Here is a 21336-nt window from a genome sequence, read left to right as displayed (position 1 = left end):
ATCTAACATGGAGATATTTGGATCCGAATGCTACGTATACAAGCAGGATAAAAAGAAGCTGGATTCTAGGTGCGAAAAGGGAATCTTTGTAGGCTATGATAAGTATAGTCCAGCATATAACGTGTATTACCCTGACACTGAAAAAGTCCTAAAACATAGGCTGGTAAAATTCATCACCAAAGGTAGTGCAGATAGCCACACTCAGACATATTGCGATATGGAGAGTGAGATTGAAAATTATGAAGATGCACAAACAAAGGTAGTCAAACAAGATCAGGGACACCCTAACGAGAGTAAAGAGTCTAGTTTTGAGGAGACTGTTGAGGCAAAACAGCCTAAAATAGGTGATACTCAGAGAGAACCGAGAGAAAGGAGGTATTCTATAAGAGAGAGAAAGGCTCCAGAATACTTAAAAGAGTACCAGTGTAAAGCTGAGTGTAATATTGACGAAAGTGAGAATGTAGATTATTTCTACAGAGTGGCATATGATGTACCTAAAACATTTACAGAGGCTATGGGCTCTAAGAAGTCAAACATGTGGGTTGATGCAATGAAAGAGGAGATGAACTCTTTGACAGAGAATGAAACTTTCACTCTGGCTCCACTGCCAAGAGGCAAACAAGCAGTGGGAGGTCGCTGGGTATATGCAGTGAAAGAGAGCCCAGATGGAATAGAGACTTGTAAAGCAAGATATGTCGCAAAGGGTTATGGTCAAGTGGAAGGGATTGACTATAAAGAGACTTTTTCACCAACAGCCAACATGACGTCTGTCCGAGCATTGATGCAGGTGGCTGTACAGGAGGACCTTACCCTACACCAAATGGATGTAAAGACTGCTTACTTACATGCTCCAATGGATTGTGAAGTATATATGGAACAACCGGAAGGTTTTGAGGTCAAATCAAAAACAGGAGAACACTTAGTGTGTAAACTCAATAAGTCATTGTATGGTTTAAAACAATCCGGGCGCAACTGGAACATGTTACTGCATGATCACCTTACAGAGAATGGTTTTGTCCAAAATGATGCTGATCATTGTGTCTACAGCAGGCAATCTGAGAATGAGAAAGTGATTCTGTTAGTATGGGTGGATGACTTAATCATAGCGGCAAGTAACAACACCTTACTCAATGATGTAAAGGAAATGTTAAAGAGAAGGTTTAAGATGAAAGATATGGGTCCACTTAAACACTTCCTAGGTATTGATTTCAGACAGAGTGAAGGAGAGATCAAAATGACTCAAAAGAAACACATAGAGAAGATGTTAGCAAAATTTAAAATGTCAGACTGCAAGCCGAGATCCACCCCATGCGAGCAAAAGTTAAACTTTGACAATGAGGGTGAAGTTATTGATTCAACTGGATATAGAGAAATAGTAGGTAGTTTGATCTACATTATGACATGTACTAGACCTGACCTGAGCTGGGTTGTTAGTAAACTATCACAACACCTAGCAGAACCAAAGCAGCAGCATTGGGCTACAGCAAAGCACCTACTGAGGTACTTAAAGGGTACTATAGATCAACAACTACACTTCCAGAAATGTGAAAAAGAACTTAAGCTTGAGGGATATAGTGATGCTGATTGGGCAGCTGATACAAATGATAGGAGGAGCACAACTGGATATTGTTTCAGCTTGACTGAGAATGGTCCAGTTATATCATGGAAGAGCAGGAAACAGCCAACCGTGGCACTTTCCACCTGTGAAGCTGAGTATATGGCACTAGCAGCCACTACTCAAGAGAGTATGTACCTCGTGCAACTACTTAAAGGAATAGATGGTAGTCATCAGCATCTACCACTCAAGATATATGAAGACAACCAGGGGGCAATAGCTTTATCTAAGAACCCAGTATGCAGACAGAGGAGCAAACACGTAGATATAAAGTACCACTTTATACGATCTGCACACACAGAAGGGGACATTTCTATAGAATACTGCCCTACTGCAAACATGGTAGCTGATGTTTTTACCAAGCCAGTGACAAAGGCTAAGTTTGAGAAGTTCAAGGGGTATTTGTTTGGAGAGTGATGTGAACTGGCAAATGAAAATAAGTTTGAAGTTTTAACACTGCCAGTATGCCAAAATGTTTTATTTTGGAGTTATGTATATCGTTTTTGTTTACCATTATATAGAGCTATAAACATGTCTTTGAGTGGGAGTGTTGAGCACATTTAATAATATAAACAGCAAAGCCATGTTGAATATCTTACGTAGTGACGTCATGTGCCTGCGTGCACTGAAATGGTGTTGTGAGCATGCGCAGAATAAACGGTGCAGTAAGATCCTGGACCAAAGAAAGAATGGCGGTTTGTTTATTTCCTACCGTGAATATAAAATGCTAGCTAACCATATTGGTGACTGACACAACGTTAGACTGCTGCAGCAATGAGTAATGCTACATCATTGTACCAAAGTACTTTTTTTTGTCAACAATGTCCTATTATGTTTATCTAAATAAAATTTAATAGTGTGAACAATAAATGTACATAGAAATGAGAATAATAAAGTTTTTATACATTGAACAGGGACCCCTCTGAGTTGTTTATTATCTTCATAGTTTTATCTATTTTCTTTTTTCTACAATTGTTATGTACTTGATGACATCGTTTTCTCGTTTCCAAACACTTTGGTCACTAAACTGCCGTTCACAGTTGGGCCACCAGAGGACACTAGACCCAGAGTCCAAAGACGAAAGACTTCCTGTGCCCACATAGTTACAAACAGAAGAAGAGGAAGCCGAAGTCATGTTTGGACACTACCACGGACGTAACACAGCACTGTGGTCTTTAAGTCTACGTTTATCTCTCATGTTCACCTGTGTACTAATTCGTATACCGTGTGACAAACTACACTTTATTCATTCTTCGTGTCAGGATAAACTCGACTCGTCTCCGTGAACTTTGAAGCTTCCGAGGCTAGCTTTACCTAGCCTGCTAGTTAGCTTAGCTTGTTAGCTCCCGCGTCTCTTTGTCAGCAGCTTTCAACACGTCGCCAAGCAGAGGCCAAATCAAGGTGTAAAGTGTTGGGAGTGTGCCAAAATGTGCGAAAGAAAGATAGCAGAGTACGATGAGGAACTTTTTCGAACAAAAGAGGCGAAGGAGCGACAACGTCAACTGCTGGACGCTGTCTTCAAGAAGCCTCAAGTTGTGTTGCACAGAACAGGTTTGTTTACTTCTTACTCTCACATGTTTACTAACTGTATATTTCATCATTAACATGAAAAAAAAAAACGATGCCAGGCGGGGCGCGTGTGATTTCGGGGAATATCAATAAAAGATGATGATGAACAGCATTTAGCTTCATTGGCACCACAGTGGTAGGTGAGGAGGAAAGACCGGTTTGTTGTTTACTTTTATTTTAATAAAGTTAAAGTACCAATGATTGTCACACACACACTAGGTGTGGCGAAATTATTCTCTGCATTTGACCCATCACCCTTGATCACCCCCTGGGAGGTGAGGGGAGCAGTGAGCAGCAGCGGTGCCGCGCCCGGGAATCCTTTATGGTGATTTAACCCCCAATTCTAACCCTTAATTCTGAGTGCCGAGCAGGGAGGTAATGGGTCCCATTTTTATAGTCTTTGGTATGACTAAAGGGATTTGAACTCACGACTTACCGATCTCAGGGCGGACACGCTAACCACTAGCTTACAATGGTATGCAGAGGTGTGATTATAACCATTCAATAGACAAATTATACTATTTGTAGTTGCTTGGGGGATATTTTCTTTTAATTTCTAATACTTACACACACAGCAAAACGACTCCGCGGCAGATTCCCCGCGGAGGTATCGCGCTTTCCGAAACGGACCCGCGAAACGGACCCGTATCGGCATCCACCGGTCCTCAGGAATGGATCCGCCACAGAGGTGGGTTGCGTACCCGCCGTGGCTCCGAGCTGGATCCGCTCCGCATCCATGATCAAAACCTTACCCCAGCGGCGGGTGCGCTCGGGACCCGCACATACATTCGCCGCAGACCAGCAACGGACCCATAAAAACCCTGGCTCATCTGGCCCGGGTCCATTTTGGACCCGTTTATCTTATTTTCAAAATCCCTTCTGTTCTTGCTGTAGGATAAAATAGGAAACTAACACTATCACTAGGCCCTACTACAGCAATATAGGCCTAACCTTAAATATGCATTGCCTTGTATTTTTAAACTAACAATATTATCAATAAGCAGAAACAGAAAATGGTCAATTCACTCTATAAAGTAAATATATATATATATATATATAAAAATAGTAAATATAGTAAATATAAATATTTAATCTATTAGGCTACAACTTCAACGAAATGCTGCTCCATGCACAGCTAACATATCAGAAAATTAACTGGTGAATGACAAGAAGTTAAATCAAAGGTTGTTTATTGGTAAATTTCCATTCCTCCTGATCCGTCTGTGGAGGTGGAGGGGGGACTTGTCTCCTCGCTGCCCGATCCGCCGCCAGGTTGAAAACCTGATTGCGTGTTTGGTGACCTCAGCGTCGGTGACTGACCTTGTCACCACATTTTTTCTCACATCACCTGTAATCAAACAAGATTACAAGACAGATACGTTTATGTTTATGGTATGTGGCATCTAAAGCCAAGTATGCTTACACAATACAAAATATGAGATAGGTATTAAGGAGATTACATTTGAAAAAGAAACATGATTTAAAATGACAGGTGGTGGTTAAAATAAGAGGTGCATAAACTATGAGTTTGTGATCAGGGTATAGGTGTGCATGACATCCAAAATGTTCAAACAAAACTTTACTTAACTACCATAACATATTTTGCCAAAATTGCTATTCCATTTTAAATAAAATAGCTTTTTTTTTTACAGAATATAAAGTTTTACTGCTATTCCTATCAAACAACGTCATTACAATCATACATAAGTGATGATAGAAACACAAAGGCCGGTCATTACTGTGAATGTAGCAATAAATCAATACATCTATACTTATGTTGTGTTTCAGCAAAGAAAGTCCAGAAATCCAGAAATGATCGATCTTGGATCATGCGCGTAGCTTGACCTAGCTAGTTCACGCCCCTATACGCGCGGCCACGTCCGCGGATCAGACATTGGTCAGCTCAGGTTCCGCCTAGGCGGAAGGGTGGTGCATACCAGTTTGTTTACCGCGTCCGCGTAAGCGGATCAGACACGGGTCAGCTCCGTATCCGCTGTCTGACTGTACAATTTTCAGAGGCGGAGCGGATTCTCTAGGCGGAGCCAAAACAAAAGTGACAGTAACGCGGGTTGGGCGACTTGAAGGCAGATCCGTATAGGAGTCTCCTGCTGTGTGGGTATTTTTCCTAACAAAGTATTTGAAAAGCACTGTGCAGCACGGCGGGAAAGGGGTTAGTGCATCTGCCTCACAATACGAAGGTCTGGGATTCGATCCTGCGCTCGGGATCTTTCTGTGTGGAGTTTGCATGTCCTCCCCATGACTGCGTGGGTTCCCTCTGGGTACTCCGGCTTCCTCCCACCTCCAGAGACATGCACCTGGGGATATGTTGATTGGTAACACTACATTGGCCCTAGTGTGTGTGAATGTTGTCTGTCTATCTGTGTTGGCCCTGTGATGAGGTGGCGACTTGTCCAGGGTGTACCACGCCTACCGCCCTAATGCACCTGAGATAGGCTCCTGCAAACCCAAAAGGGAGAAGCGGTAGAAAATGGATGGATGGATGGAGGTGAACTCTTAACTACCATTTGGAAAGATGGTATTTAATGCTTAATCACTTTGATTTATATGACATGTAGAAATAACATAGTACATTGTATTTAATGTCTTGAATGTAATTACAAAATATGTTTCTATTCTATTACATTGAATGTTGAAAATTGTGAATATACAAAACCCAAAACCAGTGAAGTTGGCACGTTGTGTAAATCGCAAATCGAAGGTCACGGGCAAATATTAGCTCATTTGGATTATGATGCCTGCAACATGTTTCAAAAAAGCTGGCACAAGTGGCAAGCAAGACTGAGAAAGTTAAGGACTGCTTATCAAGCACTTATTTGGAACATCCCACAGGTGAACAGGCTATTTGGGAACAGGTGGGTGCCATGTTTGGGTATAAAAGCAGTTTCCATTAAATGCACAGTCATTCACAATCAAGGATGGGGCGAGGGTCACCACTTTGTGAACAAATACGTGAGCAAATTGTCCAACAGTTTAAGAACAACATTTCTCAACCAGCTATTGTAAGGAATTTAGAGATTTCACCATTTACGGTCCGTAATATCATCAAAAGATTCAGAGAGTCTGGGGAAACGATTGCACGTAAGCGATGATATTACAGACCGTCGATCCCTCAGGCGGTACTGCATCAAAAAGTGACATTAGTGTGTAAAGAATATCACCACGTGGGCTCAGGAACAGTTCAGAAAACCACTGTCAGTAACTACAGTTTATCGCTGCATCTGTAAGCGCAAGTTAAAACTCTACTATGCAAAGCAAAAACCATTTATCAACAACACCGAGAAACGTTTCGCTGGGCCCAAGCTCATCTAAGATGGACTGATGCAAAGTGGAAAAGTGTTCTGTGGTCTGACGAGTCCATATTTCAAATTGTTTTTGGAAACAGTGGACGCCGTGTCCTCCAGGCCTAAGAGGAAAATACCCATCCAGATTGTTATAGGCGCAAAATTCAAAAGTCAGCATCTGTGATGGTACTGGTAACTTACACATCGGTGAAGGCACCATTAATGCTAAAAGACACATTTTGCCATCCAAGCAACATTATCATGGCCCCCCCTGCTTATTTCAGCAAAACAATGCCAAGCCACGTTTTACAACAGCGTGACTTCATAGTAAAAGAGTGTGACTACTAGACGGGCCTGCCTGTAGTCCAGACCTGTCTCCCATTGAACATGTGAGGCGCATTATGAAACCTAAAATACCACAACGGAGACCCCGGACTGTTGAACAACTTAAGCTGTACATCAAGCAAGAATGGGAAATAATTCCACCTGAAAAGCTTCAAAAATTGGTCTCCTCAGTTCCCAAACGTTTACTGAGTGTTGTTAAAAGGAAAGGCCATGTAACACAGTGGTAAAAAGGCCCCCCTGCCTACTTTTTTGCAATGTGTTGCTGCCATTAAATTCTAAGTTAATGATTTTTTGCACACAAAAAAAGTTAAGTTTCTCAGTTCGAACATTAAATACCTTGTCTTTGCAGTTTATTCAATTGAATATAAGTTGAAAAGGATTTTTGCAAATCATTCTGTTTTTATTCACGAATTACACAATGTGCCAACCTCACTGGTGTTGGGTTTATTACAAACCCCGTTTCCACATGAGTTGGGAAATTGTGTTGGATGTAAATGTAAAAGGAATAGAATAATTTGCAGATCCTTTTCAACCCATATTCAATTGAATGCACTACAAAGACAACATATTTGATGTTCAAACTTATAAAGTTTATTTTTTTTTGCAAATAATAATTAACTTAGAATTTCACGGCTGCAACACGTGCCAAAGTAGTTGGGAAAGGGCATGTTAATCACTGTGTTACATCACCTTATCTTTTAACAACACTCAATATACGTTCTGGAACTGAGGAAACTAATTGTTGAAGCTTTGAAAGTGGAATTCTTTCCCATCCTTGTTTTATGTAGAGCTTCAGTCGTTCAACAGTCCGGGGTCTCCGCTGTCGTATTTTACGCTTCATAATGCGCCACACATTTTCGATGGGAGACAAGTCTGGACTGCAGGCGGGCCAGGAAAGTACCCACACTCTTTTTTTGCGAAGCCACGCTGTTGTAACACTTGTCTTGCTGAAATAAGCAGGGGACGTCCATGATAACGTTGCTCCAAAACCTGTATGGACCTTTCAGCATTAATGGTGCCTTCATAGATGTGTAAGTTACCCATGCCTTGGGCACTAATACACCCCCATACCATCACAGATGCTGGCTTTTGAACTTTGCGCCTCTAACAATCTGAATGGTAATTTTCCTCTTTGTTCTGGAGGACACCACGTCCTCTGTTTCCAAATATAATTTGAAATGTGGACTCGTCAGACCACAGAACACATTTCCACTTTGCATCAGTCCATCTTAGATGAGCTCGGGCCAAGCCAAGTCGTCGGCGTTTCAGGATATTGTTGATAAATGGGTTTGGCTTTGCATAGTAGAGTTTTAAATTGCACTTACAGATGTAGCGACCAACTGTAGTTACTGACAGTGGTTTTATGAGGTGTTCCTGAGCCCATGTGGTGATATCCTTTACACGCTGATGTCGCTTTTTGATGCAGTACCGCCTTAGGGATCAAAAGTCCGTAATATCATGGCTTATGTGCAGTGATTTCTCCAGATTCTTTGATGATTTTACGGACCTTCCATCCATCCATTTTCTACCGCTTATTCTCTATTGGGGTTGCGGGGGGCGCTGGCGCCTATCTCAGCTACAATCGGGCGGAAGGCGGAGTACACCCTGGACAAGTCGCCACCTCATCGCAGGGCCAACACAGACAGACAGACAACATTCACACTCACATTCACACACAAGGGCCAATTTAGTGTTGCCAATCAACCTATCCCCAGGTACAGGTCTTTGGAAGTGGGAGGAAGCCGGAGTACCCGGAGGGAACCCACGCATTCACGGGGAGAACATGCAAACTCCACACAGAAAGATCCCGAGCCTGGATTTGAACCCAGGACTGCGGCCCTTAGATGGTAAAATCCCTAAATTCCTTGCAATAGCTCGTTGAAAGATGTTGTTCCAAAACTCTTCGGCAATTTGCTTACAAAGTGGTGATCCTCACCCCATCCTTGTTTGTGAACTACTTAGCATTTCTTGGAAGCTGCTTTTATACCCAATCATGGCACCCAACTGTTCCCAATTAGCTTGCACACCTGTGGGATGTTCCATATAAGTGTTTGATGAGCATTCCTCAATTTTATCAGTATTTATTGCCAACTTTCCCAACTTCTTTGTCACGTGTTGCTGGCATCAAATTCTAAAGTTAATGATTATTTGCAACAAAAAAATGTTTATCAGTTTGAACATCAAATATATTGTCTTTGTAGCATATTCAACTGAATATGGGTTGAAAATGATTTGCAAATCATTGTATTCCATTTATATTTACATCTAACACAATTTCCCAACTCATATGGAAACGGGGTTTGTAGTACAGTCAGTAAAGTTTATCTGACCTTAATATTAATTTACATTATGATATACTGGGACCTTGGTACTGCTCTACAGGCCAGGTTCCCACAATTAATGGCGAGCTATTAAAGAGGCCTAGCCTAAAAGAACGTAAAAACTAGCACTTGTGTTGAAGCGTTACTCTCCTTCCCGGCCAATAAGGGGCTCTCTAAATTAATTTGCCTACCTCTCCTTTATATTCCATCCTTACTACTCATATAGTGGTGTAAACATTAGTTAGCAGCACACTTGCTACACTTGTATTCTGTCACCTGACTTCTTCCCGGGAGTGAAAACCAGTGGTGGTCAACCAAGCCAAGATGGCTTATGTGCAGCAAGCAGCACACGAATTACATAAATCTTCCTGCAAAAAGCAGAAAAGGACAACAAAGTCAAACCATGCAATGAAATCTTTCTCTACTTTATTAAAAAAAGGATTTTGTCGGTTAGCATCAAGGCTTATACGTTGGTGGAGTTCCCAGACATATCAAACTATTTTGTGCTCCAGTCGTCAGTCCACAGGACAGAACAGATAAAAGCTTGAAAACACATGGAGGTCTACAACTTCTTTGTGTGTGGCTGGGTCAAGGAAATCGCTATCAAGACTCTCCCGGATAAATATGCATTGTTTTTGCTCGGGTGAGGTCAACATTGCGTCTTGCGAGGACTAACACCCTACAGCTCACACTGCATATCTATTTAACAAACAAACAATCATCACCATATTTGATTTTTGTCCCGTTGTCATCTGTACTCTGACACATTTGTGTACAAACCAAACAAGAGGGGAGACGTAAAAGTACCTTTCCTTACAAAGCATCATTGACTCTGACTCTCTGGTTTATGGTTGTTAAAAATTTAAATACAAATAATATCAAGATAATATTTTTATGAGAAATACTAAACGTTACAAACATGTATCAAACAAACCTTTGACGAAGTGATCACTGCAAAATTGTGCCTATTTTGACCCAGCTTCCTTGGACTGGAGTGCATGCTACTTTTCTCGTCGTCTTTTGTAAAATCTAGCGCTCTTCTTGAATACCTCTTGACGAACTCTGAAGAAAGGTTTATCCTTATTGCGATTTGTACAGCGGAAAACAACACAATCATAGGGCTATTTTGTCCGAGAAAGCCTAAATGGCGTCCAATATCCATTGAGAATAGACGCCGGCTTGACCACCACACATATTCAATGAACCTTGTGTGACGTCATGTTACTCTAAGCAATTATTTATTATGCCACACGCCTGAGTTAAACATTGTTGGTTTTGTGTCTTGCAGATGTCCAGCAGCTGATTGTAGATCAGAGAGATAGTCTACCGAGGTCTTGGGGGGAGAACTCTACTTTAAAGCAAGAGGAACCCCATCCCCATCCTGTCAAAGAGGAAGATCCACAACCGCCCCACTTTAAAGAAGAAGAGGAGGTAGAGTGTATTCTAGGGCAGGATGAGGCAGATCTCACCAAGTTTCCACTAACTGTTGTCTCTGTGAAGACTGAAGACCATGAAAACAAACCACCTGAGTCCTCACAGCTTCATCACAGTCCAAGTAAGCGGAACATCCAGATATCATCTAATACAATGTTTGTAACAGATGACCCTGTTAACCCTGTATGAAAATCTGTTACAGACAGATCTTCATCCAGGGTCCAACATTCTCTCTCACGTTGGAGACATACTTGTGTTTTAACACGACCATTTAAAAAAAAAAAATCATTAATCATCAACAATGTAATTGCTGGGTTACAACCATTTGACCTAGAGGACGTCCCCCTTAAAGGGGAACATTATCACCAGACCTATGTAAGCGTCAATATATACCTTGATGTTGCAGAAAAAAGACCCTATGTTTTTTTTAACCGATTTCCGAACTCTAAAAGGGTGAATTTGGCGATTGAAACGCCTTTCAATTGTTCGCTGTCGGAGCAATGACCTTTCACCCGTGACGTCACAACAGGAAGCAATCCGCCATTTACTCAAACACATTACACACACCAAGTCAAATCAGCTGTTTCTTTCCGTTTTTTCGACTGTTTTCCGTACCTTGGAGACATCATGCCTCGTCGGAGTGTTGTGGGAGGGTGTAACAACACTAACAGGGACAGATTCAAGTTGACTTACGTGGAGTGTGCTAATCAGACATATCAATGGTCACGGCATGCTAATCAATGCTAACATGCTATTTAGGCTAGTTGTATGTACATATTGCATCATTATGCCTCATTTGTAGCTAAATTTGCATCCAGCCTTTCCCTCCACCCACATTTAATGCCAAACAAACACATTCCAATCGACGGATTCAAGTTGCACCAGTTGTCAAAAGATGCAATCGTTGGTTGGAAGGCGATCGCCAAAATTGTCCTCGTTGCGGTTGTCTGTCGTGATATGGCTCAATAGCTTCAGTTTCTTCTTCAATTTTGTTTTCGCTATCTGCCTCCACACTCCAACAATCCGTTTCAATACATGCGTAACCTGTTGAATCGCTTAAGCCGCTGAAATCCGAGTCTGAATCCGAGCTAATGTCGCTATATCTTTCTGTTCTATCCGCCATTTTTGTTTGTATTGGCATCACGCAGTGACATCACAGGAAAACGGACAGGTGGATATAGCGATGGTGAAAATCAGGCACTTTGTAGCAGTTTTTCGGGATATTGCGTGATGGGTAAAATTTTGAAAAAAACTTTGAAAAATAAAATAAGCCACTCGGAACTAATTTCTATTGGTTTCAACCCTTCTGAAATTGTGATAATGTTCCCCTTTAAATGAAGGCAAACATTCAATATGGCTACTGTTTATTTACCTTTTGTCACGCAGATGTCAGCATACTTTATTTTATAGTATTGGTGAATATACACATATAAACCAGGAGTTTTACTGTGGTTTATCATTAATACTGGTAATTGTCACATCCCTATTTGTGCATCGATAAGTAAGATAGGGAAGAAGGTACACGCCTTTTACGAGTAGCGTGTTTTACCCATCATCGTATTTCACAATACTTCCTATTTTTCCTCTAGATGTCCAGCAGCTGATTGGTCATCAAAAAGAACCTCTCTCTCTGTTGCTGGAAGTGCGCTCCCCTTTGAAGCAGGAGGATCCACAACCCCCCAACATTAAAGAAGAAGAGGAGAATGTCTGGATCACTCAGGAGGGAGAGTGTATTCTAGGGCAGGGGGAGGCTGATCTCACCAAGTTTCCATTGACTGTTGTCTCTGTGAAGATTGAAGACCATGAAGACAAACCACCCGAGTCCTCACAGCTTCATCACAGTCTAAGTAAGGAGAAGAGGGAGGTGGAGCCTCCAAGCAGCAGCTCACCACAACATATGACATCAGAAGAAGATGGAGACCACTGTGGAGGATCACAAGCAGACAACCTCTTAGCTCCACTATCAGATAGTGACGACTCATTGTCACATGTTAATGTAAATATGGAATCACACATGAAAACACAGACAGGGGAAAAAACTTACAGTTGTTCAGTTTGCGGTAAAATATCATCTCACAAACATAATATGCAAATACACATGAGAACTCATACAGGTGAAAAACCTTTCATTTGTTCAGTTTGTGGCAAAAGATTTTCCCAAAGAGGTAATATTCAAATACACATGAAAAGGCATACAGGAGAAAAACCTTTCAGTTGTTCAGTTTGTTCAAAAGGCTTTGTTAAAAACGCTGATTTGACTCAACACATGCGAACACACACGGGAGAAAAACCTTTCAGTTGTTCAGTTTGCTCAAAAGGATTTGTTAAAAACGCTGATTTGACTAGACACATGCGGACACACACCGGAGAAAAACCTTTCATTTGCTCAAACTGTGGCAAAAGATTTTCTCAGAGCGGAACGATGCTGTCACACATGAGAACGCACCCAGGAGAAAAGTTATTTAGTTGTTCGGTTTGCAGTAAAATATTCTCCAAAAAATGTAATATGCAAATACACATGAGAACTCACACAGGAGAAAAACCTTTCAGTTGTTCAGTTTGTGGTAAAAGATACTCGAATAAACCTATATTGCATAGACACATGAGAACGCACACAGGAGAAAAACCTTATAGTTGTTCAGTGTGTGGTCAAAGATTCTCTGACACTAAAAAAATTCAAAGACACATGAGAACACACACAGGAAAATAACGTTTCCTTTTTGGAAGTCGTCTTAGAATGGACTTTGGCAGACTCACTAATGGTCTACTGCGAGGCTTCTATAAAATCTGGACTGTGTTCCGGATCATTAGGCAAGGAAATAAATTAGTAAATGGTTTGTAGTGTTAAATACAGTGTTTTTAAATGAGTCACAATATCCATTAAAAGGGGAACAGCACCCTTTTAATTTTCCTATTTTACCTTGCCCGTTATTCATAAACTTTATGTGACACGAGCACACGTTTTCCTTTTTTTTTGTGCATCTTAACTTGTAAATAAATGCTAGCAATTGTCAGCTATACCACCTATGAAATGCTCCCAAAAACATTTGTCAACATGTTTTTTTACACGCCGTAAGTATGGATGTAATGTAGTAACAGCCACAGTAATGTGTAATATTTACTCTTTATTGACATTTTAAGCATTACCAGAACATTTTGGCGGTGTATTAATTTCAAAGACTCATCACAACGTTCGCTGTTTCCTTCAAAAACTACTACTACAACTAATCACTGAAAACTTAATGAGAGCCAACAAAAACTACTTTGGGACAAATGATGATCCAGAACCTTATATTTTGGACCCTGAACATACGGAGGATGATCTACAGGTTTTAGAAAGCTGAGTGATAAACTGATCCAGCAAAAAGTAATCTCTTACTGTACAATGTCTGCTTGCACTGCAATGTATACAAATCTGATGTTTATATTTTCTCATTTAGATAAGGAATTATTTACAATTCTTAAGCAGACTAAAAAAAGTTGGGAGCAAACGAGCGATTTTTTTGTCTTTCTTGCTGCCTTTGGGTCTAAATTGGATGTCAAAGTTGACCAACTTCTTTGTTTATGGCAACAGCCTTTTACTATACAGGGGAGAGTTATGGTTTATAATACAGAATTAACTTTCACCAACTCAGAGGTGATGCAGCAGCACATTAGCTAATTAGCTCTCCGTGACCACTGCGCTGCCAAAAGTAGTTCCTCTGTTAGCAATTATAAAAGAAATATTGCTAATAGATGTTTAATTGTCAGGTGACAACATGCAAATAAAGTGTTGTTGGCGGCTTTTGGATGTTTTAGGGTGCTTGTCAGGCACAATAGATGACTCATCAATCAATCAAAATTTATTTATATAGCCCTTAGTCACAAGTGTCTCAAAGGGCTGCACAAACCACAACGACATCCTAAGCTCTGATCCCACATCAGGATAAGGGAACAGTAAGAAATCTTGGAAGGGACCACAGATATGGGTCTAACTGACCCTAACCCGGCTTATATGCGTGATATTCAGGTAGCAATCATCAATGCTCATGTCATGAGAAATATTATTTTTAGACCAAAAGGTGCTTAGTGAGTTTGTATTGTTTTTGTTTTAAATGTTAGCCTCTCCAGAGACAACAAGTGGAAATTATAATTTGATTAGAATCAGATATATTTTCCTATTTTGTATATTTGTCATTAATATTTACTCTCCCTGTTTAAAAATAAACTTTCCCACCTCTTTTGAAAAAAATCAAAAGTACCAATGATTGTCACACACACACTATGTGTGGCGAAATTATTATCTACATTTGACCCATCACCCTTGAGCACCCCCTGGGAGGTGAGGGGAGCAGTGAGCAGCCACACCCAGGAATAATTTTTGGGTGATTTAACCCCCAATTCCAACCCTTGATGCTGAGTGCCAAGCAGGGAGGTAATGGGTCCCTTTTATATAGTCTTTGGTCTGACTTCGGCCATGGTTTGAACTCACAACCTTCCCATCTCAGGGCGAACACTAACTAACCTCAAGGCCACTGAGTAGGTATTCGTCCCTGATTATTTTACAGTTTCAAATCAGTGAACTATTCGAAAACCTATTGAGTGATACACGTAAAAAGAAATAACTATTTGGGACTAAATTACTTTTCTTGTCAAAAATGTCCTGTTATGTGTGTCAATTATTAGTTTATTAAGGATCCCCTTTAGTCTACACCGCAGTGAAGACTATTCTTCCTGGGGTCCAAAGACTATTCTGGGGTCAATGAAGTGTAATACTGTGAAATATAGATTTAAATACAACTTTGAGTAATACATGTATTACACATTTGACATTTGATGGCATTTGATGACATTGATGACTGCTGTTGACAGTAAAGCCACCAGTAACCGATAGGCGTGATGCACCTTTTAAATTATGGCTGCCACCCGCCAGAAAGCAAACGAAGAAGAAAGACTTGCTACGCCCACACAGAAAAAAGAAGAAGAACTCATGTATTGGACAAGACCCCGGACGTACCATAGCAGTGTGGTCTTTAAGACTACGTTAATCTCTCATGTTTACGTGTGTACTACTTCGTCTATTGTGTGACAAACTAGAATTTATTAATTCTTCGTGTCAGGATGAACCCGACTCGTCTAATTGAATTTTAAAGCTTCTCAGGCTAGCTTAGCTTAGCTTGCTAGCTAGTTAGCACAGCTTGCTCGCTGCTAAAAAGACACTCATAGCAGAGTCCTAGTGTGAGTGTAAAGTGTTCTGATTGTGTCAAAATGTGTGAAAAAGGTATAGCAGAGTACGAGGAGGAAGTATCTCGAACAAAAGCGGAGAAGGAGCGACAACGTCTACTACTGGACGCAGTTTTCCAGAAGCTTCCAGCTGTGTTGCACAGAACAGGTTTGTTTACTTCATACTCCCACGTGTTTACTAACTTTATATTTCATCATGAAAGAAAGCTTTCAACAACTTCGAAGTGGTGGAGCTTTGTCATGTGAAAGAAAGATAGGTCTGTGATTTAATTCCACATTTATTTGCACACACAAAACAGTCTTTCAATTTAGAAATGAAAAAATAACCGTCTTGAAGTTGTGTATTGCTCATCTCCACAAGTAAGTTACGGTGAAACTAAGCACACAATGGGGAGGACATTGATATACACATGAAGTACATATTGATTGATTGATTGATACTTTTATTAGTAGATTGCACAGTTCAGTACATATTCCGTACAATTGTCCACTAAATGGTAACACCCGAATAAGTTTTTCAACTTGTTTAAGTCGGGGTCCACGTTAATCAATTCATGGCATACAGTCGCGATCAACTGCGAAGAGGTGGCGACTTGTCAAGGGTGTACGCTGCCTTCCGCCTGATTGTAGCTGAGATAGGCACCAGCGCCCCCCGCGACCCCAAAGGGCATAAGCGGTAGAAAATGGATGGATTGATGGACAGTCGCGATCAAAAGTTTACATACACTTGTAAAGAAAATAATGTCACGACTGTCTTGAGTTCCAATAATTTCTACAAGTCTTATTTTTTGTGATAGAGTGATTGGAGCACATACTTGTTGGTCACAAAAAACATTCATAAAGTTTGGTTCTTTTATGAATTTATCATGGGTCTACTGAAAATGTAACCAAATCTGCCGGGTCAAAATTATTCTGTACATAAAGCAGAGTTAAAGGCCTACTGAAATGAGATTTTCTTATTTAAACGGGGATAGCAGGTCCATTCTATGTGTCATACTTGATTATTTTGCGATGTTGCCATATTTTTGCTGAAAGGATTTAGTAGAGAACATCGGCGATAAAGTTTGCAACTTTTGGTCGCTAATAAAAAAGCCTTGCCTTTACCGAAAGTAGCAGACGATGTGCGCGTGACGTCACTGGTTGTAGGGCTCCTCACCTCACATTGTTTATAATGTGAGCCTCCAGCAGAAAGAGCTATTCGGACCGAGAAAGCGACAATTCCCCCATTAATTTGAGCGAGGATGAAAGATTCGTGGATGAGGGAATTTAGAGTGAAGTACTAGAAAAAAAAAAGGCGATTGCAGTGAGAGCGATTCAGATGTTATTAGACACATTTCCTAGGATAATTCCCTTATCTGTCTATTGTTTTAGAGAGATTATACAGTACCTAAAGTCGGAAGGGTGTGGCCACAGGTGTGTAGACGCCAGAGTCTCTGAGGGAATTAAGTCACGCGCTGCAGCAGGACGAAGCTCCGCTGGCGTCTTTGGTAAGACCACAATTCTCCCCGACACTTGCCGGTTGTCATGTGGTTGGGATCCATGTTCGCTTGACCGCTCTGATCCATAGTAGAGCTTCACATTTGGGAATTTTAAACAAGGAAACACCGTGTGTTTGTGTGGCTAAAGGCTAAAAGTTTCCTACCTCCAACTTTCTACTTTGTCTTCTCCATTATTAATTGAACAAATTGCATAAGATTCAGCAACACAGATGTCCAGAATACTGTTTAATTATGCAATTAAAGTAGACTACTTATAGCTTGGATTGGGTTGGAAAATAATGTCCGCTACAACCCGAGACGTCAAACGCACGCGTCATCATACACGACACTTCGCGGGAAATTTTAAATTGCAATTTAGTAAACTAAAAAGGCTGTATTGGCATGTGTTGCAATGTTAATATTTTATCATTTATATTTAAACTATCAGACTGGGTGGTCAGTAGTAGTGGGTTTCAGTAGGCCTTTAATATTTGGTTACATATCCCTTGGCTGGCAGAGGGGTTAGTGCGTCTGCCTCACAATACGAAGGTCCTGAGTATTCCTGAGTTCAATCCTGGGCTCAAGATCTTTCGGTGTGGAGTTTGCATGTTCTCCCTGTGACTGCGTGGGTTCCCTCCGGGTACTCCGACTTCCTCCACCCCAAAGACATCCACCTGGGGATAGGTTGATTGGCAACACTAAATTGGCCCTATTGTGTGAATGTGAGTGTGAATGTTGTCTGTCTATCTGTGTTGGCCATGCGATGAGGTGGCGACTTGTCCAGGGTGTACACTGCCTTCCGCCCGATTTTGGCTGAGATAAGCTCCAGCGCCCCCCACGACCCCTAAGGGAATAAGCGGTAGAAAATGGATTGATGGATGTCCCTTGGCAAGTTTTACTGCAATAAAGTACCAATGATTGTCACACACCTAAGGTGTGGCGAAATGTGTCCTCTGCATTTGACCCATCCCCTTTTTCACCCCCTGGGAGGTGAGGGGAGCAATGGGCAGCAGCGGTGCTGCGCCTATGGCGCTTTTGGTAGCCATCCACAAGTTTTATGGTTGAATTTTTGACCACTCCTCTTGGCAAAATTGGTGCATTTCAGCTAAATGTGTTGGTTTTCCGATATGGACTTGTTTCTTTAGCATTGTCCACAGGTTTAAGTAAGGACTAAAACCTTAATTTTAACCTGATGTAGCCATCCATCCATCCATTTTCTACCGCTTATTCCCTTTTGGGGTCGCGGGGGGCGCTGGCGCCTATCTCAGCTACAATCAGGCGGAAGGCGGGGTACACCCTGGACAAGTCGCCACCTCATCGCAGGGCCAACACAGATAGACAGACAACATTCACACGTACATTCACACACTAGGGCCAATTTAGTGTTGCCAATTAACCTATCCCCAGGTGCATGTCTTTGGAAGTGGGAGGAAGCCGGAGTACCCGGAGGGAACCCACGCATTCACGGGGAGAACATGCAAACTCCACACAGAAAGATCCCGAGCCTGGATTTGAACCCAGGACTGCAGGAACTTTGTATTGTGAGGCAGACGCACTAACCCCTCTGCCACCGTGAAGCCATTCCTTTTGAAGTTTGTTTGACATTGTCCTTTTGGAACACCCACCTGCGCCCAAGACCCAACCTCTGGGCTGATGATTTTAGGTTGTCCTGAAGAATTTGGAGGTAATCCTCCTTTTTCATTTTCCCATTTAAAGCGCCAGTTCCATTGGCAGCAAAACAAGCTCAGAGCATAATACTACCACCACCATGCTTGACGCTGGGATTGGTGTTCCTGGGATTAAAGGCCTCACTTTTACTCCTCCAAACATACTGCTGGGTATTGTGGCCAAACAGCTCCATTTTTGTTTATTGTGATATCATATTGACAATGATAAGACCTTTTGGAGGAAAATTCTGTGGTCAAATGAAACAAAAATTTAGTTGTTTGGCCACAATACCCAGTAATATGTTTGGAGGAGAATAGGTGAGGCCTTTAATACCAGGAACACCAACTGCCAATGGATCTGGTGCTTTAAATAGGACATTGAAAAAGGAGGATTACCTCCAAATTCTTTAAAAAAAACCTAAAATCATCAGCCTGGAGGTTGGGTCTTGGGCACAGTTGGGTGTTCCAACAGGACAATGACCCCAAACATACGTCAAAAGTGGTAAAGGAATGGCTAAATCAGGCTAAAATTAAGGTTTTAGAATGGCCTTCCCAAAGTCCTGACTTAAACCTGTGGACAATGCTGAAGAAACAAGTCCATGCCAGAAAACCGACAAAATTAGCTGAACAGCACCAATTTTGCCAAGAGGAGTGGTCAAAAATTGAGTCCGAGTGGACCATGTTCCGAACCTCTATTGTCGAGGCGGCTGATTGGAGCTGTGGCCGCAAGGTTGTTGGTGCCTGTCGTGGCGGTAATCCCAGAACCCGTTGGTGGACACCAGCAGTGAGGGATGCCGTCAAGCTGAAGAAGGAGTCCTATCGGGTTCTTTTGGCTCATAGGACTCCGGAGGCAGTGGACGGGTACCGACGGGCCAAGCGGTGTGCAGCTTTAGCGGTCGCGGAGGCAAAAACTCGGACATGGGAAGATTTCGGGGAAGCCATGGAAAACGACTTCCGGACGGCTTCGAAGCGATTCTGGACCACCATACGGCGCCTCAGGAAGGGGAAGCAGTGCACTATCAACACCGTGTATGGTGCGGATGGTGTTCTGCTGACTTCGACTGCGGATGTTGCGGATCGGTGGAGGGAATACTTCGAAGACCTCCTCAATCCCACCAACACGTCTTTCTTTGAGGAAGCGGTGCCTGGGGAATCTGTAGTGGACTCTCCTATTTCTGGGGCTGAGGTCGCTGAGGTAGTTAAAAAGCTCCTCGGCGGCAAGGCCCCGGGGGTGGATGAGATCCGCCCGGAGTTCCTTAAGGCTCTGGATGCTGTGGGGCTGTCTTGGTTGACAAGACTCTGCAGCATCGCGTGGACATCGGGGGCGGTACCTCTGGATTGGCAGACCGGGGTGGTGGTCCCTCTCTTTAAGAAGGGGGACCGGAGGGTGTGTTCCAACTATCGTGGGATCACACTCCTCAGCCTTCCCGGTAAGGTTTATTCAGGTGTACTGGAGAGGAGGCTTCGCCGGATAGTCGAACCTCGGATTCAGGAGGAACAGTGTGGTTTTCGTCCTGGTCGTGGAACTGTGGACCAGCTCTATACTCTCGGCAGGGTTCTTGAGGGTGCATGGGAGTTTGCCCAACCAGTCTACATGTGCTTTGTGGACTTGGAGAAGGCATTCGACCGTGTCCCTCGGGAAGTCCTGTGGGGAGTGCTCAGAGAGTATGGGGTATCGGAATGTCTTATTGTGGCGGTCCGCTCCCTGTATGATCAGTGTCAGAGCTTGGTCCGCATTGCTGGCAGTAAGTCGGACACGTTTCCAGTGAAGGTTGGACTCCGCCAAGGCTGTCCTTTGTCACCGATTCTGTTCATAACTTTTATGGACAGATTTTCTAGGCGCAGTCAAGGCGTTGAGGGGTTCCGGTTTGGTGGCCACGGGATTAGGTCTCTGCTTTTTGCAGATGATGTAGTCCTGATGGCTTCATCTGGCCGGGATCTTCAGCTCTCACTGGATCGGTTCGCAGCCGAGTGTGAAGCGACCGGAATGAGAATCAGCACCTCCAAGTCCGAGTCCATGGTTCTCGCCCGGAAAAGGGTGGAGTGCCATCTCCGGGTTGGGGAGGAGACCCTGCCCCAAGTGGAGGAGTTCAAGTACCTAGGAGTCTTGTTCACGAGTGGGGGAAGAGTGGATCGTGAGATCGACAGGCGGATCGGTGCGGCGTCTTCAGTAATGCGGACGTTGTATCGATCCGTTGTGGTGAAGAAGGAGCTGAGCCGGAAGGCAAAGCTCTCAATTTACCGGTCGATCTACGTTCCCATCCTCACCTATGGTCATGAGCTTTGGGTCATGACCGAAAGGATAAGATCACGGGTACAAGCGGCCGAAATGAGTTTCCTCCGCCGGGTGGCGGGGCTCTCCCTTAGAGATAGGGTGAGAAG

At 42.6% G+C, this 21336-nt stretch overlaps 2 protein-coding genes across 6 annotated transcripts in view; both read left to right on the top strand.

The window, feature by feature from the left end:
* The first annotated feature begins 2704 nt into the window (after positions 1-2704).
* On the top strand, positions 2705-13618 carry LOC133537855 (zinc finger protein OZF-like). 2 transcript variants are annotated; one of them, XM_061878938.1, is made up of 4 exons: positions 2705-3166; positions 10441-10583; positions 10653-10707; positions 12176-13618. In XM_061878938.1, exons 1-4 carry the CDS (start codon positions 3043-3045, stop codon positions 13294-13296), a joined length of 1443 nt encoding a protein of 480 aa, XP_061734922.1. In that variant the 5' UTR covers positions 2705-3042; the 3' UTR covers positions 13297-13618. The 2 variants fall into 2 exon arrangements, with proteins under 2 accessions (XP_061734922.1, XP_061734921.1); XM_061878937.1 differs by having other exon boundaries at positions 10441-10707.
* Positions 13619-15513: 1895 nt separating this feature from the next.
* Positions 15514-21336, top strand: part of LOC133537853 (oocyte zinc finger protein XlCOF6.1-like) — a 28792-nt gene continuing 22969 nt past the window's right edge. For 3 of the 4 annotated variants that reach the window (XM_061878932.1, XM_061878936.1, XM_061878931.1), the window contains exon 1: positions 15519-15957. In XM_061878932.1, the coding sequence (XP_061734916.1) occupies positions 15834-15957 (124 nt within the window). In that variant the 5' untranslated portion in view covers positions 15519-15833. Of the gene's footprint in view, positions 15958-21336 lie in introns of all 4 variants that reach the window. The other variant, XM_061878933.1, reaches the window with a different exon arrangement.

This window comes from Nerophis ophidion, linkage group LG19 (assembly GCF_033978795.1).
Source record: "Nerophis ophidion isolate RoL-2023_Sa linkage group LG19, RoL_Noph_v1.0, whole genome shotgun sequence".
NCBI lineage: Eukaryota > Metazoa > Chordata > Actinopteri > Syngnathiformes > Syngnathidae > Nerophis > Nerophis ophidion.
The sequence above is the reverse complement of the archived record's forward strand: the minus strand, read 5'-3'. Positions and strand labels throughout refer to the sequence as shown.

Bases quoted from the DNA above. Each gene is read 5' to 3' on its own strand.
- LOC133537855 (XM_061878937.1), top strand. From the start codon at position 3,043: ATGTGCGAAAGAAAGATAGCAGAGTACGATGAGGAACTTTTTCGAACA. The intron at 3,167-10,440 runs GTTTGTTTACTT...TGTGTCTTGCAG, and splicing joins AGTTGTGTTGCACAGAACAG to ATGTCCAGCAGCTGATTGTA. The intron at 10,708-12,175 runs GTAAGCGGAACA...TTTTTCCTCTAG, and splicing joins ACAGCTTCATCACAGTCCAA to ATGTCCAGCAGCTGATTGGT.